Source organism: Lagenorhynchus albirostris, chromosome 5 (genome assembly GCF_949774975.1).
Source record: "Lagenorhynchus albirostris chromosome 5, mLagAlb1.1, whole genome shotgun sequence".
NCBI lineage: Eukaryota > Metazoa > Chordata > Mammalia > Artiodactyla > Delphinidae > Lagenorhynchus > Lagenorhynchus albirostris.
This window is the reverse complement of record NC_083099.1, coordinates 134,201,758-134,228,056: the sequence shown is the minus strand read 5'-3', so window position 1 is coordinate 134,228,056 and position 26,299 is coordinate 134,201,758. Positions and strand designations below refer to the sequence as shown.

Genomic DNA, 26,299 nt, shown 5'->3' with positions numbered 1-26,299 from the left:
TTTTTCAAATATTCATTCACTCCAGGGTTTCCTCAGGATCGAACGGGAGCATCACGGTAACTCGTCCGTGACCACTGCAGTGTTTGCGTGGAAGGCTGCAGTGCCGATGCTTGGGAAGCGGGGCGGGAGACTGCGCTTGCGTAGCCGGCGTGCTGATTTCCTGTTGGGGCTCTCTGTTGCGGGGGAAGGGGAAGGAGGCCCAGGCCTCCCTCCAGCTCTGGACGTCGCCGCTGCGCTCTGGAAGCTTATCGAAGGGGCAGCTCAAGTGTGACGTTTCGTTTTCATCCTGGCGCCGTGCCTGGGGCTCATCACACCCTGCTGCGGATTTGAACAGCGCTCATCTATTCCGGTGCGCAGGACCGCGTGCTTCCCAGCCACCTAGCACCCGGCGACGCGACTACAGCCGAGGACCCAACCAGACCGCCAACGCGGCGTCCGGCGAGGCCCAGGGCCCTCTCGTGCCCTCGGCCTCAGAGGAACACAGCCGGGGGCGGGGCCTCGCGAGCGCCGTACGGCACACGCGCCGAGAGACGCCGCGAAGGCGGGGCTACGTCGGGGCGGGGCCGCGGCGCGCGGGAAGCGCCAGGGGTTGCTGCGGGTCGGGTTCTCGGCCTCCGAGGCGCGTGATGGCACTGTCGGTGCCCGGCTACTCGCCCAGTTTCAAAAGGCCGCCAGAGACATTGCGGCTCCGACGGAAAAGGGGCCGGAGCCTTGGGGCCGCCTCTCCGACCGAGGAGCGGCCCGAGCCGGCGACCCGCCGCGCCGCCCTGACGGCCGGGCTGCCCCTCCGCCCTTTCCCGGCAGCGGGCAGAGGCGGCGGCGGCCCGGCCGTGTCCCGAAGGAACCCCTTCGCCCGCCTGGACAACCGGCCGCGGGCCGCCGCCGAGCCTCCCAGCGTGCCGTCCCGCGGCCAGCAGGAGGCGCCGGGCCCGGTGAGTGTCTTCGTGCCTGGGAGCCGAGGGGCTCTCGTAGTTCGTGGGTCGATTCGGCTGTGAAGTAGAGATGGCGGGTTCTTGCGTTCCAGGAGCGAAATGGGCGCGAAGCCGAAGCCGCCCGCGGCCTCAGGGGGCCCCGAGCCCTGGGGGTGGCTGCCTGCGAGGTCGGGGCGGCGTGAAGTGCGCTTCACAAGCTGCCGCGGGACTTGCGGGGCCTTCCCATCCTGAGGAGTGGACCCCGCCGCCCCGCCCGGCGCGCGGCGGGGGAGTTTGGGCTGCAGCCGTCTGGTGGGGGGTTGGAGATCAGTGGGAAGAGAGCTTCGAGTAATCCTGGCACTACTCCTGGAAGGCCACCGTTTGATGGGAAGGTTACAGGACCCTCTTTCCTGCGTGATTCAGTGCCTGCCTTCTCACACGCTCAAAATTGTTCTGGGGTTGGGGGAATGTTGAGTATTGATGGGGTCAGAATTTACTAGTATTTGTCTTACCCCACAACCTTTTGGATCTTTTGAACTGAGATTATTGATTACTGAGTTCTTAGTTGCGCAAATCACCTGCCCTTTTCTTGGTCCATTTTGATAGTAAAGTTAAGGCACAAAACAAGTGAAATCCTCTGTTATACTGATTTGCGCTCACGTGAATTCCTGCACTTGCTGAGAAACTTGTATGCCAGGTGAAGGTCTACATGTTTAAAGCGAACTCCAGCATCATTTATAATTTAAAAGGACCATTTTTTAACCTCAGTTTTTAGATTCTAATCAAGAAAATGATTTGCTCTGGGAAGAGAAGATTCCTGAAAGAACAGCCGTTACTGAATTACCCCAGGTAATACTTTTTAAATGTCATTAGAGTGTATATTCTTATAACATAAGTGTATACTTCTCAGAAGTGTTTTACTTGGAAAATAGTTTCACAGAGAGCCCCAAGTGATCATCTCTACCAGGGTTGAAAAGATGGCAGGCGTCAGCCTTGGTAAAGGACTTTTCTGTTGTGGTAATGTTTATAATGGCACGAGTGCCAAAGCAGGCGTAGATGTGGGTTTTCTTTCTGCCCCCAACAGTTTTCACGCTCTTCTGTAGGTAGTGACAACTCCAGCTCATCACTCAGAGCCAGTGCCTCCAGGCTCAGCTGCTTTTTGAACTTAATCCTTCACTGCATCTTCAAACCAAATCCCCAAATTAGTTCCACAGGTTGTGGTATATCACTGAACCTCCCTACCACCACCATACACACAGAAACGCTTCTTGATTCCATTCCTCAGCTGCTTCTTTCGTGATAGTTTAACAAATGCATAGATTGTCCTAATGGGAGCAGGCTAGAAGAGTTCCCAAGACCCAGTCTCCCTTCCTTGCAAATAAATGGCCTTTGGGTCTCTTGGAAATAGTTCCCTCTTCCCCGTTATTTTTTAATAATGTCATCTAGAAGAATTATTGTAACGTGGAGAATACTGACTTGACAGCAAAACAGTTGGGGAGGAATTTTTGAGGTCGGCAAATGCTTCTTAAATATGGCCTCTAAGAACCCAACCTAAGTTACCTGCAAGAGCAACTTAGACCTGGTTCCAGAGTTTTAGAGGCTTAAAAAGTGCTTTTTAAAAAATACTTGGAAGATTTCTGCTTTGATAGCAGTATCAATAGTAGATGTTTTTAAATCATGATCGTGAAAATAGTACGTCTCTTGTAACTAAACTATATAGAACTATAATAAACTAAAAAGTGAAACCTGCCCTTCCACCAGCCTCAACAAGAAATTCCCACTTTCCAGAGATAACATCACTGTTAATGGTTTAGTGTGGCTCTTTCCAGACTCTTTCACAGTGTGTAGTATATGTTCAGTGTTATTTATTGTACCGTTCATAACATTTTGAAATTTCAGTGGTCATGAGTATGTTAGTTGATGAATTCTATAGATTGAAGGGGTTTTTTCCATGGTACTCTACTAATTTTTGTGTTCTTTGTTTTCTGAAAGACTCCTCATGTATCATTCTCCGAATCTGATATTCCGTCCTCAGAAAGTACTGAGTTACCTGTGGACTGGAGTATTAAAACTCGACTCCTTTTCGCCTCTTCTCAACCTTTTACCTGGGCAGATCATTTGAAAGCACAGGAAGAGGCTCAAGGTGTCATCCAGCATTGTAGGGCAACAGAAGTTACTTTGCCTCAAAGTATACAGGTAATTCTATAAGAAAATAGCTATGCTTAAAAGTAACAAATTAAGTGTAAAATGTACTTCTCTGCAAAATATCAGAGATATTTCCTTCCATTAAGTTTTTCTTTTGACATTTAAAGACACAGAGGCTTGGGAAATTTTTTGTTTCCCAAATGCTGCTTTCATACTGTTTTTTAAATCAGATTTAGTAACTGCCTGTTAAATTTATAGACCTGTTCTGAGAATTAGTCACTGCTGCAGGCAGGAATTGTTTGAACTACACTATCCTTTTCTAAGGCCTTTTGAGAAAGAAAACATAAGGAAATGAAAAGCAATTGAGGAGTAGGATTGCAAAGACAGATTGGTTATTTTACTGGTTTTCTCACATAATGTATACTGTATTTTTTAAATGCACTAATTCTTACCACCTGGGTGATGGTCTGTTGTAAATTTACAAGAGTTAATGAGTGCTAGAAAGGTTTTAGAGAAATGTAATTGCATTACTTTCAAGCAGCTCATCAACTCAAACTAGGTTAAAAGAGATTACCTGAAAGAGGCCTTGGTACATGTTTTTTGATAAATAGATCCATATGATTTGTGATTGGGATTATCGGTTTTTATTGGCTACTTTTGAAACAGTGCTATGAGGGGAGGGGGTTGAATATAGTGTTACACACACGCACGCACACACACACACATCCAGCCACCCACCTACCACCGCCACAGCCGCCACTCCCCACCACCACCACCCGCCCTGGTGATAAAGAGTGATAGTCACTGTTCTCAAGGATGGTAGAGACAGGCGAATATTCCCATCTGCGTCTAAGCATCCCTTCTGGTATGTGGTTTAACAGACTGTAATGGGTGGGAAGGAAGGTTTTCCCAAACAATAATAAACTACATTTTAGCCCCTGTAACAGTTATTAACACTTTCTTACAGGAAGCAGTAAAGATCCTGAGAATAAGTGTTTGGTATATTCAGTGTCTTTTTAATTAAATTCTGTATTTCTACTGGGGCAAGAACTGTCCAATATCATCTTTGTATTTTAGGATCCCAAACTCTCCACTGAGCTCCGTTGTGCCTTCCAGCAGAGCCTTATCTATTGGCTCCACCCTGCCTTGTCTTGGCTACCATTGTTCCCTCGTATTGGAGCTGACAGAAAAATGGCTGGAAAGACAAACCCTTGGTCAAATGATGAAACCCTGCAACACATTTTAATGAGTGACTGGTAAGATTAGTAAAAATTTGTGCAACCCCTTTTCGCAGTATTTTCTCCTTATTTTATTTATGATGTGGAGATGAGCAGTAGTAGATGGATTTCTGTGTCCTTCTGAATTATTTTATTTAAACTGTAATAACTAACATTTAAATTGTTTACTTTTGGGTAATTCCCTGGCGGTCCAGTGGTTGGGACTTGGCGCTTTCACTGCTGTGGCCCAGGTTCAATCCTGGTCAGGGAACTAAGATCCCACATGCTGCATGGTGCAGCCAAAAAGAAAAAAAATGTTAATTGTTTACTTTTTTTAGCTCTTATTCACTCTTTTTTTTAACTTTAATTTTTTTTTGGCTACACTGCACGGCTTGTGGGATCTTAGTTCCCTGACCAAAGGGATCGAACCCATGCTCCCTGCAGTGGAAGCGCAGAGTACTAACCACCAGATGGGGAGGGAATTCCCAGCTCTTGTTCACTCTTTACGTAGTTGTGGAATATATATATAAGTGTTTGATAAATATATAGAGACCTAATTCTTTAACGTTGTTATACTTTTTGCCAGTAGCTGCTTCCCTTCCCATCAGTGGAAGGTACTTATTAAAAGTCAGCAACCAGGGCTTCCCTGGGGGTGCAGTGGTTGAGAGTCCGCCTGCCGATGCAGGGGACACGGGTTCGTGCCCCGGTCTGGGAAGATCCCACATGCCGCGGAGCGGCTGGGCCCGTGAGCCATGGCCACTGAGCCTGCGCATCCGGAGCCTGTGCTCTGCAATGGGAGAGGCCACAACAGTGAGAGGCCCGCATACCGCAAAAAAAAAAAAAAAGCTTTAAAAAAGTCAGCAACCAGGGCTTCCCTGGTAGCGAAGTGGTTAAGAATCCGCCTGCCAATGCAGGGGACACGGGTTCGAGCCCTGGTCCGGGACGATCCCACATGCTGCGGAGCAACTAAGCCGGCGGGCCGCAACTACTGAAGCCCGCGTGCCGCAGCTACCGAAGCCCGCACACCTAGAGCCCCCGTGCTCCGCAACAAGAGAAGCCACTGCAATGAGAAGCCCACGCACCGCAACAAAGAGTAGCCCCCCGCTTGCTGCAACCAGAGAAAAGCCCGTGCGCAGCAACAAAGACCCAACACAGCCAAAAATAAATAAAATAAAATAAATTTATTTAAAAAACAAAAGTCAGCAACCAGTTATCAATTAAGTTTTGTTTAAAGACAAAATGGCTAGTGTTTAAATGGTAAACACTGTTCGTTAAAGTATTTAGAAGTCATCAGTGAGTCCTGTGACCAATTTCAGTCCTTTAATAAAAAGCCAAGTTCTATGTCATGGCAAAAATTCAGACCATTATCTGTAATATTTGTGTTTTAAATCAGGTGAGTATCAAATTAAATTATACAAAAACTATTTTAGATGTTGAGTTAGTTTTAACAATGCCTAAAGAAAAATGTTTTTCTTCATAGGTGTGTGAGCTTTACTTCTCTGTATAATCTGCTGAAGACAAAACTTTGCCCCTATTTCTACGTTTGTACCTATCAGTTTACTATCCTTTTCCGCGCAGCGGGATTAGCAGGAGATGATGTAATCACGGCTCTCATGTCTCCTACAACTAGAGGTATAAGAGAAGCTATGAAAAACGAAGGTAAAACTATAGGTTTAAAGTGAGAATACCACACTATATAGTAAACACTCCTTAAAAGCTAAAATTTGAACTGTCTTTTAGCAGTTGAATTATCTTCTACCAGTTTTATCTAATTGTTTTAAGAATTATTTTATTCATTTTTTAATTTTTTTTCCAGCGTTTAATTAAGCTGTCCATTATACATAGCTTTAAGTTGTGTTCCCTTCTCTGATCTCTAAACATATATCAAGCTGGAATGTCCCAATCTGAATATACTCCTATAGAAATTCTTTTATAATACAAATTATCTACCCCCTTTTGATAACATGATCCTTAAAGAGGCTCAGCTCATTAGTGGGTCATGAAATCTATTCAGTGGACTCATTCAGCACCTTATAAAAAAATGAAATAGAGTAGTATATACTTGATGAAAGAGTACCACATGTAGTGAGACTATGTATTGTCCTGAACCATTTGTTTCAAGGAGATATGTGTGTTGTGAGCTGCCGTCAAGAAAGCATGAAAAGTACTGCTTTAATACATCAGGAGTAAAAACTCATTTTCAAATATACTCTCTACAAGTCGGGCACGCCTGTTTAATTCCTTCAGATTATATTAAAGAAAACATAGTTACATTTTTCTTTTCTCATGTAGGTATTGAATTTTCTTTGCCTTTAATAAAAGAAAGTGGCCATGAGAAGAGGAAAGCGTCTGGAACAAGCTTGGGACATGGGGAGTATGTGATTAAAATAACCTTTTACATCATCTGGTGACTTATGGATTCAGTGTAGAGGAAATAGCTTTAGGAAATGGGAACCCTGACTAACTATAGCTATTTCCTAGGGAGCAAGCAGTCAGCGATGAGGATGAAGAAGAAAGTTTTTCCTGGCTGGAAGAGATGGGTGTGCAAGATAAAATTAAAAAACCAGATGTACTTTCTATCAAGCTGTATCCTTTCAGTTGCTGTTAACTAGAATTTATTTTCATTGAATTAAGTTAGCAATGTAATTTTTTTTTTTTTTTTGGCCGTGCCACACAGCATGCGGGATCTTAGTTCCCCGACCAGTTGCCCCCTGAAGTGGAAGCGCAGATTCCTAACCACTGGACCGCCGGGGAATTCCCTTGAGCAATGTAATACTGACTGACAGTTTTATTTAACTATAAACTTAAACTATCTTTAAGATATTAAAACTGATACTCCATCATGACATTAAAAAACCCCTAAGTACCAAAAAGCCATGAACAATTATTAAACTTTTTTAAGTGAAAATATTCTATTTTGGTTAAGTTTGTGAGGGAACTGGAACATATTTTTGACTAGAGGAGAAATCAGTTTTTGTTAGGTATCAATTTCTAGCTAATTCAGATGGTCAAAAAAATCATTTTGATCATTCAGATGCCTTATAATTGCAGTGAAGAGGATTAGCAAGAGCATTTCCAGTTTGGAGTGGGGGAAGAGGGTTCCAGGTGATTCAGGATTAAGATAACTGCTGTTCCTTTTGGTACGGGACTTGCATTTGCAGTTTCCTTGATTGTCATGTCCAGGCGTAAAGAGATACATGAAGTACAAATGGATCACAGACCCGAGTCTGTTGTGTTGGTGAAGGGAACGAATACCTTTACGTTGCTAAATTTTTTGATCAACTGTAAGAGTTTAATCGCTACCTCAGGTCCCCAGGCAGGACTTCCACCAACCCTCTTATCACCTATAGCTTTCCGAGGCGCCACAATGCAAATGCTTAAGGTAATAAAAAAAAAAAAAAGAAATTCTACACTGATCCTCATAACCTAGCTTTTAAAGACATACTTTTCCTTTTTTGATACGATAAATTCTGTATTTTAGTAACTCCTGACATTTTTACATGGTGCGTATTTTCTTTTTCTTTCCTCCCAGTAAAAAAATTCCTTGATATAAAGTTATTATCAAAGGAATTATATGAAAAGTTATATTTGAATTATTGCCATAAGGAAAAGTTGCTTTCTTAAAGTTTGTCTTTCATAACCAGTGAAAGAATAGAGCCAAGAATGTTATGTTAAATTATAGGTGGTCTCAAAAACTGGATCATGGATAAGTGAAAAGAATAACTATATACCCATATTGTTGAAGAATTACACATGTAATTTTCATGTGTGTTACATATGCTGAAGGTAATAGCAACAGAATCTAATTTTTATTTTCCTAATATTATGCATTGAAAGTGCATTAATCAGAAAGGATACCATATTAAAGTTACATTCTCTAGAACTAATACTTAAATTGACAGCCTCATAACTTGGAGGAGAGGATGCTGGAAACAGAATTACTGAACATTTTTTACTCATGTAACATTCTTTTGATGTCTTATGAACTACTTTTGTTCCTTAACTGTTAAAGAGAGGAATACCCAAATGAGAAGTTATTGATCACATTTTTAGTTAGGGACAAAAGCTTGAGAGATGACCATAATTTTCTTTAAATTATTTTTGAAGGCGCGAAGTGTAAACGTGAAGACACAAGCTCCTTCTGGATACAGAGATCAATTTAGTTTGGAGATTACAGGTCCTATCATGCCTCATTCTCTACATTCAATGACTATGCTACTCAGATCTTCACAGAGTGGGTCATTTTCTGCAGGACTGTATACACATGAGCCAACTGCTGTATTTAATATCTGCCCACCAAAGGATAAAGTACTGGATAAGGTAAGTAGACAGCTGGTAAACACATTTAGTTGCAGTTTTCTCAAACTAAATGGATGAAGTCAGTCATTTATGATGAGCCAAACTGGTGTTTCAAGTTATTAAACTGTACTGTTTAATATTATCAATTACAATTACTAAGAGGGAAGGGATAATGACTATAAAGTATTTTTGTGTGTGAGGTAAATTTTATGAATTCAGGCTGTTGTATTCAACACTGACTAAAGAACTTCCCAAACAAAAGGCAAGTTTTCATTGTTCTCTCAGATCCAGAACCTAACAGTGCCTGCTTGCTTACTGTGGGGGCGGGGGTAAATAAATAATTATGGGTGTTTATTTAGCTGCATAGGCCTTTTTTTCTATAGAACTTTTTCTTAGATTCGGGGAGGGATGAGCTGCTTGTTTCATGTGATCCAGCAGTTTCTAGATATGTATCCACACTTTAATATAACTGAAGTAGCTGCTTTACAACATATCTGCCTTTAATTTTGGACATATAGCTTTTTACTTAGAGGTAATGAGACCTTTAAAACTATTTTTATCCGTTTGCCAGACTTATAAAAATAACCAAAATTATTATTTTTGGATGCTGTCATTATGCAGAAATTCTTAGGATGAGCTTCTATTGATAATGATAACAATGAATTTGCCCTTACTGAATAAGGCATCTATTTGTCAAAGAGCCCATGGTAATTTTAAAAACTCATCAGTGTTCAAGGACTCTGACAGTGCTTTTTACTGACTTGCATACATATTTCCACAGGAGGCTGTTCATGAGGAGCTTGCCAACTGTGGATTGCACCCTAAAACTCTGGACCACCTTAGTCAAACACCGATACTGGGGAAATCATCTTTACGGCATGTGGCAATGAGTGACTACATTTATAATTGGAGATCCTGAACACCAAAGTAAGCCTAAAAGGAATCTTTGAGGAAAAAAGCCTTCTAGCAAGGAAATTCAAGATACTTGTATCTTTGGCTTTAAAGTTCACTTTGGAAGTTTAAAGGAATATAGCTTTAAAAATACTCAAATGTTTATAAACATTAACCTTTTACAATACTTTTATTACATGCACTAAGCAGTAAATAGGATTAAGGTTTCAAAATCAACATTTGTTTTTACTTTTTTGATTAAATATTCAGATATGAAGATAAACTTTTTAAAAACTTCAAAAACCAGGCTTCCTTGGTGGCGCAGTGGTTGAGCGTCCGCCTGCCGATGCAGGGGACACGGGTTTGTGCCCGGTCCGGGAGGATCCCACATGCCACGGAGCGGCTGGACCCCGTGGGCCGTGGCCGCTGAGCCTGCCCGTCCAGAGCCTGTGCTCCGCAACGGGAGAGGCCACAACAGTGAGGGGCCCGCGTACCGCAAAAAAAAAAAAAAAAAAAAAAAAAAAAAAAACTTCAAAAACCTTGAATGAAAATTCTAGATCCATTAACCTAATTATAAATTGGGTAGAAAACTGAGCGTTTCCTTGCAAATGGAAGTTGAGGCTTAGTATCAATTATCTCATGCCATTGTGACTAACAGCATCAGGGCAAAACTATCTTTAACAATTTCCTTAGGATTATTAGCAAGTTCTAGTTATAAAGGTAGAAAACAAATGTAGACAGTATCTACTGAGCTGATTGTTGACGCTTCCACCTTAGTTGTTTTCCTACCTGTTTACAATTCCTCTATTCTCCATACATATTACTTGTTTTAATGCATGTTAACTCAGATGAGGGTATTTTGTATTCCATATAGAATAGGGTTAAGAGTTGTAAAGTATGCTCAGCTGTCATGACAAAGTAGTATTTAATATGTTCTTGTAGGTATTTGTGTATGTGTGTGTATATATACATATATAATTCAAATTTTCTTAAATAAAAGTGCTTAGAAATCAAAAGCATTGGGTGAAGAAGTAACAGTAGTGAAGAAGTATGTGTTCACTTTGTAATACAGAAAATAAACCACCACATTTATTCCAGAGAAGTTTATATTTGGGCCTTAAGCTTTTGAAAATAAAGTTTAGAGACATAGCATATGAATACCACTGTAATACACATGAAATATTCTATCAGACCCTAAAAATTAACATAAACTTAAACTTTCTCATAGTCAACAAAATAGTGGCTGGGTGCCGATTTTATTAGATAAGTTGGTTACAGCATTTTAATTATCATTTTACGTCTATCTAGGTGTAGCTGAAATTCAAAATGCACATCAAAGTAAAACTATATCACAACTCAATGCCATACTAAATGTACTTGGCCTCTGCAGTAAAATTCTAGTCAGACTTCATTTTAACTCCCTTCTCATTCATGGCCCAAGTGGCTTTTGACAGAAACGCAGGACTTAGTGCTGACCATCACACAACATACCACTTTCTTTTTTTTATAACCTCTACAAAATTTAAAGGGGATACAGTGGCGTTAGCCCTGTGGAACAGATCTTGCTTGATTACCTCAATAACACTGGCCCAGTATCTGTCCAGCAGAACCCATTGTGAACTAGTACAAGGTGCACAGCCCTTCACTGACTACAGGCAAGTGTTACAGCAGCCTAGCCATAAGTAAGGGGAGTTGACATCATAGTACAAAATACAGTATAAAAGCGTTATTTAACATTCCACACTGAAGATTACGGATGCCTTCAAACAATCGTTTGGATGTTAGCCACTTAAACAAATACATCACTAAGGTAAACAATATAAACATACCAAAACCTTGTATGGTTAAATACAATTTCCATGGTACAAAAATCAAAGCCTGGAGATGTTTGTACAGATTGCTTTTTACACAATGTCTTAAATTGCCAAATATTTACAACATTAAAGAGGAAATACATTTTGATGCAGAGTAAAATTATCTGAAATGATTAATATAAAACCTCAATCTATCTACGTGAGGCACTCCTGAAGCAAGTGGCATTAGCCATGAGGTCCTTTGGTACAAGGCCCATTGCTTGAAGAACCACAGTAGCTGCTGTGGCTTTAGCATGCTTCTTATTAGGGCTGGCAAAGCTGGGCTGGTAAGCGCTTCCATTTATCAATACCTATTCAAGAAAAACATACAATTGGGCTGGTAAGGGCTTCCATTTCTCAATACCTATTCAAGAAAAACATACAATAAGAACAGCATCAAACTTTAATATCTATTAGCTTTGTAATTTTTTCACTAAATGCTAGAAAGATAATTTACAAAAATATAAAACCCATACCATGTAAGTCAAATAAATCTCAACCCTAAAAGAAGCAAATCATTTGGGAAAAGGGACTTGACTGCAAATTAAGAGCAGGTCTCCAAATTGAAGCGCGGGGGGCGGGGGGGGGGGGACACGGCAGGAGGGAAGCCTGATAAAAACAATTAGTTCCCCACATTCCACTAGAAAAGGTCAACAAATTGTTCACCAGATTTTGCCCACATCTTTCCCGCCAACATTTAAAAAATAATAGGATATTAACAGGTCACATTAAAGCATATACACATATACACACTCCCAACCCACAAACAATACATTAATCCTGTGATCATATAATGCTGATCCCTCACCCTCTAACATCAAGTTATCAAATTAACAAATGTATACAATTAATGCAGAAATTCATATTTACCCTAAAGAGAAAATGTTTGCGATGATCAGGGCCACTATCATGGACCAAGAGAAATTCAGGTGGTTGCCACCTTCTCTTATTACAGATTTCCATCAAGGCAGACACAGGATGTTTGCCTGCAGAGAAAAAAATAACCAGTTATAATTATCTCCACATCTGAGGCAACAAACTTGAATTCAAGGGGAAGGTGGAACAAGAAGAAATTCAAAACTGTACTCTCACCTGACAGATCTTTCATTGCGGCAGAGAAGTTTCCAGACCTCTTTTGTGCTCTTTCTCCTACTGCAACAAGACCTTAAAAAAAAACAATGATCACTGAATAAATTTCAAAGCATTAAAATTACAGTATAGCAAAACAACTACTCCCTCTATAGGAAACTGAACCTCAATCCAGGCCCTCAAATAGAAGTCAACACCCACCCACTACCACCCTTGATCTTGACTTCTATTTTGTTGTTTCAATACGTAAATCTATACATTGTCTTCATTTATCTTAGTACTGGAAATTGTACAAAATTAAAATTTTCAGAAAAGTTAATGTGAATACATAAATTGCTATAATTATCAACAACTCCAGATCTGTTTCTTCCTAAGTTTAAAAAGTAGTGGCTCTTTGCAAATTTTCTAAAGGTTTCTCATCCCTTGAAAAATGATGCTCAGTTTAAGTATGTTCCCCAGAAGTCGAGGATTTTAGGCCAAAAAAAAGTGAGAAAGGCTCTCATGGATAAATGGGTCCATTTCTTTTTCCAGCTAACAAGCCCTTTCTGACTTCAAACATGAGATGTACTCAAAAGACCAACAGCCTCAGCCTCACTTTCCAAAAGGGGTTTATTTAGCTACGTTCCTAACTAAAATCAATGCTTTCCATTTAAATCCTAGGGGGAATTTTTCAACCGGTTCTTTGCCAATTCTGCCACTATGCTTTCCCAAACCCAGGCCACACTGCACAATTCCAAAGGAACTATTCCCTGGAATTATGCAATGCACCCACAGATGTTGTCTTCTCATAAACCACCTTTTATGACACACAGAATCTATGCAACTTATATAAGCAGTATAATGTCAATGTGACAATAAGTACAATGTCGTTTTCTAATTTAAAGTTTGCATTAATGCTGCATTAGTGGATGATTGTGTTATTGCCGAGTATCACTATTACAATAAATTCTCTCCAATTTGGAATAAAATGGCAACATACTATTCTTGGTAGATGACAATGTAGAAATTCTGATACAAAACATTTTTTAAAATACATAATTTGGTCAGAGCTAGTTGGTTTCCAAATTCATTAGGACAGTAATTTAACTGAATTAACTTCAACTTAACTTTCTGATTACAAAGATAAGGAAAATAAATTAGTTTTAAATTTTCCAGTTTTTAAAAATCAGCTTTAAACAAGCTATTGAAATCACATTTAGCTGGCAGCCCCATGTGATTCTACAATAGACATTATTCCAAGGGAAGAAATGCAATGTGAAGAGGTAATACTGCTGTCAGCAGTGGGTCTACTCTCCAGTCCCAACCCAACAGAACTCAATTACTGAGCTTGAAAAAAGGGATGTGCAAAAGGGGTTTAGAAAGTGAAGACTAAACAGAACTCTCTAATAGGAAAATGAGAATATGTGGGATAAAGATCTTTGAAAGAAAAAATAAATCCTAGAAACAAAAACAAGCACATGTTCCCTGTCAAGAGAAAACAAAATGGAAATTCTATCTAAATATGAAATCTAATTAAAAACTTAATCATATATTGCACATAACAAAGGTTGTTGCCTTTTACGCTCAAATTAGTGTCTCCATCTATATATAAAGCTTCTGAAAATGGGTTAAACATTTTTTTCCTAACAAAAAGCTATATATACTGTAAGAAGTGCCTCCAGTTCAGGATCACTGGCATCAGAAGAATTTATGATAGTAATGAAATCCTAAATGTTAGAGGAGGTATAATAAACATTCTAAAAAAACTTACCTTTTCGATCTGTCTTAAAATCAACTAGAATAGGTTCCTTATTTCCTTCTTTGTTTTTTCCTAATCCTTCTCCTTCTTTCCAGCCCATTTTTCTCATCAAAACGGCTCCCATTCCTCCAGTTACTGGGGCTGCTCTTAAGAACTGATCCTATCCAAAGAAAGAAAGGTAAAATATCCCCATTTTATAGTTAGAATTTGACTACAAACTCAGTGCAACTTTTTAAAGAAAGAAAGCTTATTTTACTTCTAGATCTGTTATAGTTACAGAAATTAAATGCTTCTATACTTATATACATACTGTAGTGTGTATGTTCTAATTATTTTCACATAAACATAACAGTATTTTCAAAGTCAAATAAGTCAAATAGCAGGTTTTACGGTGGCCCTTGTGCCCCCCTCCAAAAAAAAATTAGAACACTCCTGTTTTCGTCCACTATTTAGGTTCACTGGTATCTCTTCTTAGCTTGCAAAATAAAAAGAAGGCAATGTTAAAACAGTCAATAATATTAATTGTCCCAGGTGTACCTAGTTAATGAATAAAGCCTAGAAATCATTTAGAAATAGTCTGGACACTGAAGAAGCATACTGTTATCATCCAAAGTTTTTTCCCCCCATTCTACCATAAATCAAGTATAAATTTTTTACTTAGAAAATCCCTATGAAGCAAAAAGATAACACATAAAATACCCTGTAATTATACCAAACTGAATTTTGAATTCTTTTAAAACCTAACTTGATGTTAAAAAGACTTTTAAAAAACTCCTTAAACGTTTACATACCTAGGCCTCGGTAGCAGCAGTGTTGTGAATAGTAGGGCTGGCACTGACCGGGGCAAGAAGACAGCTACAAGGATTTGGCCCTGAAACAAGTTTCCATACAGAGGGGTGAAAGTTCACAGGTTATTCTGTGAACAGTCATCTCTCTTGTATCCAACCCACTGAACCATAATTTCCATCAAAGCAGCAAACCACTTAATGTCGTAAGATGCACAACTATATACATTAGCATGGTCAACAGTTATTTTCACACGTTAAGAACTATGTGATGCCTCTTTTTAAAGGGCATCCATGTACATGTAACAAACCACTGAATTCTACTGTTGATCTTTATGTCCATTTTTTTTAAATTTATAACATACATATCCAAATCATGTTTTATTTCCCCTTGTTATTAAACAGTCTAGATTTACATTCTCTAGCAAATGTAAGCAAAAGTCATTAACTTATCAACAGAGGCAGTCAAAACTTTTGGTAGCTCTAGAAATAGTATACATTAATCTCCTCTACTGATAAGTTAATACTGAATTTTTAAATCTTGGTTTTTACACCATAGTAAAACTGTGTACTGTTATTTTTTCCCAGCTTTTTAATTATCTGCTGGGGAGAAAACATGCCAATGAAGTGTGACTAGACATTAAGTTCAACATGGTACTCTGATGGAAGGAGGCAGCTGTGGAGGTAAAAACATACCCCTGGTTCAGTTCCTTACTTGGTGCAGGCCATGCAGTGTTGGTGGACAGAGAAAAGTTAGCTGATGCTTGGATACCAACTGCCTTGTTGCTACACACCTAAAATTACTTTTACTTACTTCCAGGTTCATCCGCCCCTCTTTTCCAGGAAACACTCCTAAAAAAAAGGGCAACTGTGCAGAGTATAATACAAATCCCCAATAACGCAGGTTTCCGATTTTGTTTCCATTCTCTAATATCTTCAAATCTTTACACCAGTGTGTATACAGTTCAACAAAAAGCTAATTAATGAGACTACAAAAGTAAACAATATTCATCACGTCATGTCCAAATCATTTCATTCCAGAAAATAAAGCTTCTTTCAAATCAACAACCATTTAAATTTTTTTTTACTAATAATAAAGTCTCATACTTTTTCATCTAAGAATACACTGCAGCAAAGTAAAAAAGAATATGGAGAATGTTGGCATTCCATGTACTCTGTAACATTAAAAGAGGGTGCTGGCCTACAGCAAGGCAAGAAAACACCAAATGAACATTCTGAAAAAATTTTCTAAATGAAACAAGTAGACAGTTTGTGATACTTGACAGTGAAGATGAATGTTAAATTTCTAGCTGCCTAATGACTTTTTCCATGTTTTTGCTCATTTTTATAAATAAAATGTTCCTGGCCTTAACTGACATTAGCAGCATATATTGTTCAGTAACATACAAATGGAACTGAAAACACTGCTTTCTTCTATAATTATTTAAAAATTTGGTCTGATGAATGAACACATCTTTCTCTTGTGATAACTTATCAAAAATGACTTATGTCTACATTTTAAATGATGTAAATTATTTAAAATCTGCCAACTGTCTACAAGACTGGAAATCAAAAAAAATTAAGGGAAAGTTTACAGGGAACCAATTTAATCATTTTGTAAGAGTTATGTTAAAGCGATGACGTTTAGAAGTCTGTAGCATTATATATGGATCCGAACTTCACTGTACAAATGAAGACCAACTTTGCAATGGAATCACATTCTGAAGTTTCTACCTAGTAATGTACATGACTATTTAATTATTATGTGCTAAACACCCACATAAACTTCAAGTCTAACTTTCTGAAATATGGAGTACTCAACTTCAACATTAAATAGTATTAAAGAACTAAAATTGTTAAAGAAATAGATGTACATTTATAATTATTCCCAATGAGATGAAAGCCATTTTTCAAGCACTACATGAATCACTTTGGTATCTTAAATACTGTAATATAATTAGTCCAAAACTAATTCAAGCTTAAAAATATTTTGCTAGATTTTCATCTTTTTTCCAACATCAACCCCTAGTAAACTAAGTAAGTTGTAATTTTTTTAACCAACTTGATTGTGTACTCACTATATACATATTGGTGCAACTATTCCCCCCTCCCCCAAAAAGGGGGGCAGGCAAAGTAAGGATATGCTTTACATTAATTTGTTAATAAGAAGATCACCAGAGATAATGCTATCAAAATTGAAAAAAAAAGTTATGAGATTAAAAGGTCCAAAGCAACAAAAAATATGACTTTTCAGAAATTCAGCTCACTCACTGGCACTCTCAGCAGTTTTCTATAGGTACCCATCCCATTACTGATCACCACCCTGCGAGGCAGGAAGAAGGCACTTGCAGACTGAAATTCCAAGTAATTACTTGCCACAATCACAAAAGGAGTCAGGAGTACAGCAGGATAAAGAAACCTTCCCAATCCATTAGACCACACAGCCTCCCAGTTTCAGCACTGCTATGCTGCCAGTACTCCTGAAACAAATTTCCCCATCACCCATCCAACCAAGCCACTCCCTTCACCAGAATACATTTTCTTCAGAAAGCCCTCTGTAACCACCTAAGACTCCCCCAACAACGAGGCAGCCGTAGGTGGAGTGCACACGTCTCACTGCAGGAGGAATCTGAAACCAGGAGCACCTACATCTTCACAGCACGAGGCGTCCGTCCTCTCCCTTGAATTTAGGTCTTACATATCCTGTTTTTTCACGAGATCAGCGGTTCTCAAATTGAACCTGTGGATCACCAGAGGCCACCAGGGCCTAAATGGTGGTCCACAGATAGTATTCGCCATCCCCGTCCCACCCGATTCCCCACCCTTCAGCACTGCCCACCCAACACTTCAGCCATCCTCCCCAGCTTTCCAGACCCCTGGCAAGATCACCACATGCAGCACTAACACTGGGGCCTCCCAACCACGTGCTGTAACCAACAGCTGACAACCATGGGGACCTGGGGCTGGAGATCACAACAGGAATGAGGACTAGGGGCCAAGGGAGCTTACAGGAGGGCGCAGGCACTAAGGAAGAGGGGAAGAAGGGCACAGGAATAGAGGAACGGAAAATCAGGTGGCAGAAGGCTCTTGGGGGCAGTGCACCAAAAATAAACCTGTAATAAAGTATCCCATGATGAGAAAAAATCTGAGAACCACTGCTTTGAAATCATTAGATTGGTTGTCCAACAGGAACTGTGGAATATTCTGAACAGCACCTGATATACACTGTTAGCATTCAAAACACAGTTTAAAAAACCACCCCCACAAAACCCAGGAGCAGCAGGATATAAATTAAGTGGCTCTTGAGCCATATTTATACATTAGCCATTGTCTCATCAATCGATCCATCTTCAGTGTCCATCCTGGAGGATATATATACACATAGCAAATTTACCATGAAATTGGTTAGATTCACTGGCCTCTTTCTGCACTTTTAATAAAACATTTTCTTAAAAATTTTAACTTTGTACATGGACACTTTTGTATGTGCATATGTTGTGTACCTTTTTAATCCAGGCCTGGGCACCAGTATTGGCCAACTGTTCTTGTGTCAGAACCTGTACTCCCGTACTTCCTGTGAACTGGCCAGGAATAGAGTTCAGCTGAGCCCAGGCATCAATCTGAAGAAAAGAAGAGGCCTCAATTAAGTAAAATTACTTCTCTAGTTAAAGTGCTACTGGTATTAATTTAATTCCCTAAATGAAATGGTTTACTTAGTTCCCAAAAAGGCTTAATAACAAACTTAAATATTCAACTTTTCAAAAACAGTATACTGAATTTGTACATCTTTAAAATTGTTTTCCTAAACATTCCAAAGCAGCAATTCAGTAACTGCTCAGTGGATCCCACTGATAAAATTTGAGATATCGCTAACAACTAAAAAGCACAGCTGACACTCATTCTTCAAAGTATCACACGGATACATGAAAAATATAGAAAATCACTCATATGGCAAAGGATCCTTGCCCTCCTGCTTACATATCTCATAAACGCATGCTAATTTGACAACCTCAATTTTTAATTACTTTCTTTGAAGTGTTACAAATCGAGAATAAATTCAAGATACATAGTTAGAGAATAATAAACATAGGAAATTGTTCAAACACTGTGATAACTAAAGAATTAGCTGTCATTCATTCAAAGTATATTTACTGAACACCCGGTATTGTCAGTCAATTTATTTTCTCTCTGAACATGTACTTACTGCTTCCATATATTTACCATAGAAAAGCAGCCTATGGAGCCGCTGTCTACTGTTAAAAAAGCACAGACTCTGGATTCAGACTGTCTGGGTTTGGATCCCAGTTCCCTACTTAACTAGTTTTGTGACCTTGGGCCTCATTTAGCCACTCTTTACCTGTCTTCTCAGATGGAAAGTGGAAACTCAATACACCTCACAGGGCTATTATGGGCACTTAGCTATTTTTATACATTAGATTATAAATTCTATGAGGGCAGATAATTTTTTCTATTTTTATTCTCTCAAGAAACAGCTCCTGCCCCACAGTACACAACATATACTGAATGATCAAGCCCCAAATCACTTTAAGTGAGCTTGCTAGATAAATGATCATGTAGACATTAAAACTGCTACATACCCGTTCCTGAGCACGATTTAACATGCTCATAGCTTCAAGGTCAAATGCATTCTCGCTGAGTCTTTTCTGAGCAAGTGCCCGCTCACTCATTGCTGTAGAGATGTCCACAGGCTAAGAAAGAAAATACAGATAATTATCTCAAATAACAACAGACCCCCTAAATTCTGAAAAATGCTCATATCTTTAGTTGCTTCATGTCAAAAACAAAATAAGTTTTATAGATTAAAATTTTGTAAAGTAGGGAGAAGAAACTAACCTTGAAAAACAGACAAGGATTGTTTAAGGTAAATTACAAAGTATCAGGCAGCAGTTGAACTCAACCTAAAATCCGACTTCTTTCTACTACATCAAATTACAATCATAGAAAGTTCCATGAAGAACTTAATCTCTGGCCTTCACTAACAAAACAGTCATTTATAATAAATGCGAATTTTTGAACAATTAATTTTGTAACTCATTAGCATTTTTCATTTTACCCTACTTCTCAGCATAACCCTCAAAAGCAATAAGCAAGGTTCTTAAATAAGCAGAAAACCACTATCACATCAGTGATCGTTCCTTCACTCGTCTGTCTGCACATGTTTTCACCTACTTGCAGTTGTTCATATAGTTTGGTCTTAGGAACTCGGGTTTCTTCAAAGAATATATTTACTATATAAGTAAGTGGATCTTTTGTTTTCAGTTTATGTACATTTATGGTGGAAGTTAAAATATTTCTGTGGGGTACATAATTAATTGAAGCACTTAAAATACGTTTGAAATGTCTTAGGTCCTCCTTTTCAAAGCTCATATTCTACTTGTAAAAAGCTTAAGCTAAGCAGATGGGACTTAACTTTTTAAGAAGTATCATAATGTCCAAGAAATTTTTAAGGATAATCTTTAGAGCAAATACCGTATTTGCCAAATTTGTGGAGGGCTCAACCAGAGAAAGAAAAATTTGATGTTTTTGGTTCTAACATTAAGAGGTTAGGTTGACTGATGTGTGTCAACTCACCAATTCTTAATACTTGTTTTTCTTCTAACACTACTTAACCCATTAATATTTTCTAGTATTTCACCCAAGAAAATTCATTTTTGGAAAACGCTTATCTGACATGAAGTATTCCTAAATTCACTTACAAAGAATGACTAGTAAGTACTGCATGGATGTGACAAATACAAGGAAGTCAGTAAAATAACACAGGTTTTTTTAAAAAGCTAAACTAAGGTTACCTGTAATTTGACTGTGTAGTTGAGTATGAAATACTTCTTTTAAAAATAAGACCTATATAGTTGAGAAGGGTGTATGACTTTGAGAGAATAATTATACCTCATGCATAAAGATTAGTAATCTTCCTTTTTCCTATCTTCAGAACCCCTTAATCACTCCATCATTCTTAGTTATCTTGCTGAATCACCTAGTAAGATTCCTTTAGCAAAACTCAATTTTTCTTCCACAAGGTACCAGAAGGTACAGATTTCTATATATTTGCCTTCTTAAAATGAAAGCAGAATTAATCTGAATTCATTCTGTAACTGTTTATTAGACTGCTTACATATCTCATTTATGAAAGGTCCTAATTTCTTAGTCAACTTAGTAAATTATCCACACTAATTAGAATATTTCTGGGGCTATATAAGCAAAGCCAGATTGAAACACTAGAAAACTTAGTAGGTTCACTTTTCACTTCTATTACAGTTGTGATCACCTGCTGGGACTTTAAGTGGGAACCCAGATATCTTAGTTCAAAATGTACATTCCTTTGGCCTTAGATGTTAAGATCATCGAAGTAATTTTTGAAAGCCCACTAAATATATCTCAAGTACTGTTCTTTAACCTTGCCAGAATTACTCCAGGTTTCATACCCATCTACAAATCTAAGTGTTAGAGTATTTAGGTATAAAATAATGTTTTTATTCTAAAAAGTCAAAACACAGAGGAGATACTGAGGAAAATGCACCTACCCATTACCACCCCAAGCTCCGATCCCCCAATTTCCATCTGTAAATTAGCCATAAAAATGTAGTTAAGATGGCTCCGAAAACTCCCAACTTTTCTAGAATAAAATTACTTCTTCCCAACTGGAAAGCAAATTAACATACCTATCTCTGAATTCTTCCTTCTGAAGACATTTTTATATCTTCATACTTTTTTCTCTTTTAACCTTTATTAAGTAAGTAGGTAACCTAAATACCCCATCATCATCCTCAGGATGAAACTTCATTCAAATCTCAGTAATATTATACGTTAAATTCACATCTCACTTTGAAAGGAATTTTTATTTATTTATTTAAATAGTATTTATTTAATATATCAACATTGGGATTTAATGTAAATTTACTTTAGATAAAATTACAACTAGTTTTTTCCTAATACAACTTCATTTATTCTTCAACAGGCTTACCAAATGAGCTGTAAGTTCATGTCAAAACTGTATTAACAAATAGTAATTTGACTATTAATTTCATATTCATACTTTTTAATGTGGAAAAATATACTCAAAGTATAATCAATCAGGATTATCTTAATCTCTTAAGGATTCTCAAGAGTTTGTATCAAAAAGCATATTTCCAGGTTTTCAAGGTAACTCAGGATATGCAATAAAAAGCCCCAAAGCAGTAATATTCAAGGACTACACCAAATGTTATGCATCAGTATTAAAACACTCATAAAATATCACAGCTACCCTTTAGAACAGCACTGTCCAACAGAATTTTCTACAGTGAAAGCTAATGAGCACTTGAAATGTGTCTAGTGCAATTAAAGAACTGATTTTTCAGTGGTTCACTTAATGACTACTGTATTGGACTGTATAGCATTTGTGCATATATAGTATATAGTAAACTATACAGTGTAGCAGGGCTTTAGAGTCTTAATCATCTTTTAATGTTGCTCAAAAACAGTAATGTGTAAAAGGTACCAAAATGATGCTAAAAGTTTTAGAATGCTAAAAACTGGGGGGGAAATTATCTTAAACTGTACAGAATACTGTTATCAAACTATCATCAAGCCTTATTTATTTCCACTAATACAAGACAGACTTTCTATGTAATGTGTAGTAATACTCTAAGTATTATAATGGGGGGAAATGTTTAATTTCCTTCTCCCTAGGACTTGTTCTAAAAGGTGAAATCCACATAAAAGACTATCCTCAATTATAATTCCACTTCTCACATTAATAAAAACCTGTCCAAGTTATTTCAGCCCTCTACATCAGTAACACAGCAGATTACTACTTCTATAACCTAAAAAGTTGTCAGGACTAATGAAACACATATAATTGACACCATGTAACATGCATTTCATGGCCTAAGTTGTAACTGTGTACCTTCTATATCTTCATTTAAAAAACCCTTCTAAGTCAATTTACCTCCCCCCTTTGTTAACCCAACTGTTTATATAAATAGAACAATTATCTTAAGTATTTCCTATAAAGTCAATGAAAGTATATAAAAGAACTAAAGACATTAGAAGGTGGTCAGTCAGGTAAGGAAAAAATAATCCCTGTAATAGGCAAATTATTTTCTACAGAGGTAACTGCAGGTATCTCAAATTAAAAGATGGTAAAAAAGGAAATTTTTAATTGTAAGAAAATAGAATTAAAGAGAAAGCACCTAACCTGCATACAAAACATGATTTTAAAATATTTAGCTAAAATTAATAAAATACAAAGAGGTTCACGTAGAAAATGAAAACGACAGAAACAAAAGCCACACTAAATACACACTACGTAAAGTTGTTACGTAAAGTACGTAACAACGTAAAGTTGTTACGTGGCTTGGTTTTAAAAACTGATTTATGAACCTTTTCATTATTTCACATAAAATTCCTTAGTGCAACTCTTAGTTAACTTGTACATTTAATCCAAATGAATCATAATAAGAAACAGATAAATCATTAAATGGTAAAGAAATTCCATGTTAATCACCTAAGAGAATCTAAGGAGAGAAGAATGAACAACAAAGCTGTACTTAACACATGCTAGCACTGCCAGGACCTAGTTTTATTTTCAATTAAAATTTTCGTCTTACCACAAGAACTCAGCTTTCCTAAACTTCAAAAATTTAGAGCTTCTAAATATAAGGGAATTTTAGCTCCACTGGACAGGGAAATATTCTTCAATAGTAACAAATCAAGCACAGTTGCCAGAGACAAAAACTGTCCTAACATGTAAACAATCACTAGACTTAATGACAAGCTACCTCTGGACATTTATGATAAATAGTTAACCCAAGGAAATTTTACGTCAGAGACTACATTTATATCTTCTACCCAATAAGTCTTTGCTAACTTTATTACCAAGAATTAATGCCCCCGAGGACAATTTTTAAAATGTTTTCCAACACTTTTGATTTCATTTATAAATCAAATTGACACAAATATGATCAAGGTTCTGCAGCCACTCCTTACTGAGGATGATGCTGGTTGGCTTCTGGGTAGGAAGACGATGCTATGGCAGTAGGGCACACAGTCTGATGAGTTGATATTCCGTAAGATATGGATTTATGCTGATCCATCCACGTTTATCCACTCATACTTATGTCAAAGAGCACTCATGTGCAAAACAATTGGGGGGATTAAGGATCATAGCAAAGCTGAGATCAAATCTGTGATCTTTGCCTAAATGTTTCATGCTCAAAACTAAAGAACCGCAAATTCCGTTTACATTTATTAAAATGAAAAAGACTAACAGGTAAAAAAAATTAAAAGTACTATTCAGTTAAAATGTTGACCATTTAGAAGAACTTTCCTTTTCTCTATAAATTCTTTATTTCAACCCCTGACAGGGAATCAAGAGTCAATGCTCCCATAAAATGTCACCAATAGTATTCTACAAACATTGGAATATAGAACATTAATCTTACAAATATATTTATAAGATACAGCTAAATAAATGGAACTAAACATTTTATATTATGAACATTTCCTCTAGGTGTTTCATATTACTGCTAGGTAAAAGCACGAAGACCTGAAAGCAAGAGCAAAATTCTGTCCCTTCCTAAAATTTTGGGATTGTTTTATTTGAAATTATAGTTAACATATATTTTTTTTAGTCTAATCATCTAAGAAACTAGCTTAGAGTTCTGATATCAAATAGCTGTATATATCCTCCCCACAGGAGAAATCTGCTTCATGAACAAAACTTTTTTTCCCCTCCTGCTTTAATAAAAGGCTCCTTTACTTATTATAAAATCTGAATACCCACCTACTCCCCCGTAGGATTTCTCTGGAATAATTCCCCCCAACTTTTCATTCAAATCTGACAACCACTGTTGATGACAGACAATGTAAGGCACCACGGTTTTAGTGTTAAAGCTGAAAATGGCTAAATACTGAAATATATATATTTACACATAAGCTCTCAATCAATAAGAACCATAATCACCAGGATTCACTAAGCACTCTCCCGATGTTCAACTGAAGTCAAAATAGTTATGGTCACTTATCTTCCCAGGAAAATCCCTTGGAATTTTGCAATATTTATAGGGCTTCACTCTGTTGGAAAATTTTTCTCACATAAATAATTCCCTTATGTTTTTTTTCTGTTAATTGCTTAATCTTCAAGCAATTACTAAAAGCGTATGTATCAGAATTTCTAAGTCAGTCTGTTCAGCCCTCTCACCATGGTTTATATTCAGCCTCTACAAGATTTAAGTCAGTTACAAATGTCAGTTAACCTTTCCCTCTTGAAATGTGCAGGTAGCTTGATTTGGGAATTAGCAACTGAGCTATTCAACTGGCTTCTCTAAAAACTGTCCCAACAAGCTATCTATCCTCTCCCTCACTGGTGATGGTATAACTTGCTTCAATTGTTGACCCCCATGTAAATATAGATCATCAACAGTGACTGTAAGTTGCACTGGCTAGTTATGTCCAGCTTCATTGTATATAACTTGCTCTCTTTTCAAATGCCACAGGTAAAAAGAAAACCACAGTGAAAATGTCACCTGTGAATAGCCCAGGGGAAAAAAAATACTATCAAAGTTTCTGATTTGGGTTCTGTTCACTTTTAACTTTATAAACAGAATTTGTTTATTTGTATTATCAGAGGTGTTTATTGGACGACGATGATATGGCCAATAAAGTGAACCTGTATGTGAAGAGTACAGGTCTCTCTGACCCACATATCCCAGAACTGCAAGGAAAGGAGCTGGGGAAGAATTCCTACATTGTAAGGGCATCAGATATCTAATCCAGTCCTTGGACAAATGTCTGGGCTTTGGAAACGAAGGGCAAGAGGTGATGACTAGTCTATGGTATCATTTAAAACTCCCACCCCCCTAGTAAGTCTCCACCCTCCCAGATCCCCCAAGCGTGATTTTGCACAACAAGTTAAATAAAAGTAAACTGTTTATTAAAAGATACAGCAAAGGTACAGATACAGAGATACATACAAAGATACAGATATATATATATATATTTACATATATATACAGTCTTGCTGTTTTCATGTGCACTATATTTAGCAGCACATTATTTAATCAGGCGGCATTTTAATGGGGCTGTTTTGACACTTGGCATTATTACCGCGTCATTTTGACAAGATACAACTATAGCCTCCTGGAAATTTCAAGGTGTGAATTCCACTTCTCCAACTTTTAATAGTAGCAAAAAGGGGAAGGAGAAGGGAAATGGAGTACCAAGGCTGAACATTAGGTTAAACACAAGAATCCAAAGGGCCAAGGTAGCATAGGGAAGGGAAAATAATTAAAATTAAAGGCTATCTGACAAACAACCCAGAGAAATAGAAACCATTATTTAAGGGCAATGGGCTATGTATCCAAGATGCTCA

At 37.8% G+C, this 26,299-nt stretch overlaps 2 protein-coding genes across 6 annotated transcripts in view; one reads left to right on the top strand and one right to left on the bottom strand.

The window, feature by feature from the left end:
* Positions 1-61: 61 nt before the first annotated feature.
* Positions 62-20,658, top strand: DONSON (DNA replication fork stabilization factor DONSON). 5 transcript variants are annotated; one of them, XR_009540810.1, is made up of 13 exons: positions 63-932; positions 1,680-1,760; positions 2,904-3,107; positions 4,134-4,312; positions 5,754-5,932; positions 6,566-6,647; positions 6,755-6,859; positions 7,457-7,655; positions 8,381-8,593; positions 9,354-9,499; positions 14,239-14,321; positions 15,517-15,612; positions 15,749-15,986. XR_009540810.1 is itself a non-coding variant. In XM_060150868.1 (11 exons), the coding sequence occupies exons 1-10, from the start codon at positions 627-629 to the stop codon at positions 9,489-9,491; spliced, it is 1,686 nt and encodes a 561-aa protein (XP_060006851.1). In that variant the 5' UTR covers positions 62-626; the 3' UTR covers positions 9,492-9,499; positions 20,577-20,658. The 5 variants fall into 5 exon arrangements, 2 of the variants coding, with proteins under 2 accessions (XP_060006851.1, XP_060006849.1); XR_009540812.1 differs by lacking the exon at positions 14,239-14,321 and having other exon boundaries at positions 62-932; positions 15,749-15,985; XR_009540811.1 differs by lacking the exons at positions 15,517-15,612; positions 15,749-15,986 and adding an exon at positions 20,577-20,594.
* Positions 10,552-26,299, bottom strand: part of SON (SON DNA and RNA binding protein) — a 31,177-nt gene continuing 15,429 nt past the window's right edge. Inside the window, 8 exon segments of the mRNA XM_060150865.1 lie at positions 10,552-11,438; positions 11,441-11,497; positions 11,499-11,627; positions 12,187-12,302; positions 12,409-12,480; positions 14,156-14,303; positions 18,432-18,548; positions 19,527-19,637. Of these exon segments, the coding sequence (XP_060006848.1) occupies positions 11,253-11,438; positions 11,441-11,497; positions 11,499-11,627; positions 12,187-12,302; positions 12,409-12,480; positions 14,156-14,303; positions 18,432-18,548; positions 19,527-19,637 (936 nt within the window). The 3' untranslated portion in view covers positions 10,552-11,252.

Coding starts and splice junctions, on each gene's coding strand:
- DONSON (XM_060150868.1), top strand. CDS start 627: ATGGCACTGTCGGTGCCCGGCTACTCGCCCAGTTTCAAAAGGCCGCCA. Junction 7,656..8,380: donor CCACAATGCAAATGCTTAAG/GTAATAAAAAAA, acceptor TTATTTTTGAAG/GCGCGAAGTGTAAACGTGAA. Junction 8,594..9,353: donor AGGATAAAGTACTGGATAAG/GTAAGTAGACAG, acceptor ATATTTCCACAG/GAGGCTGTTCATGAGGAGCT.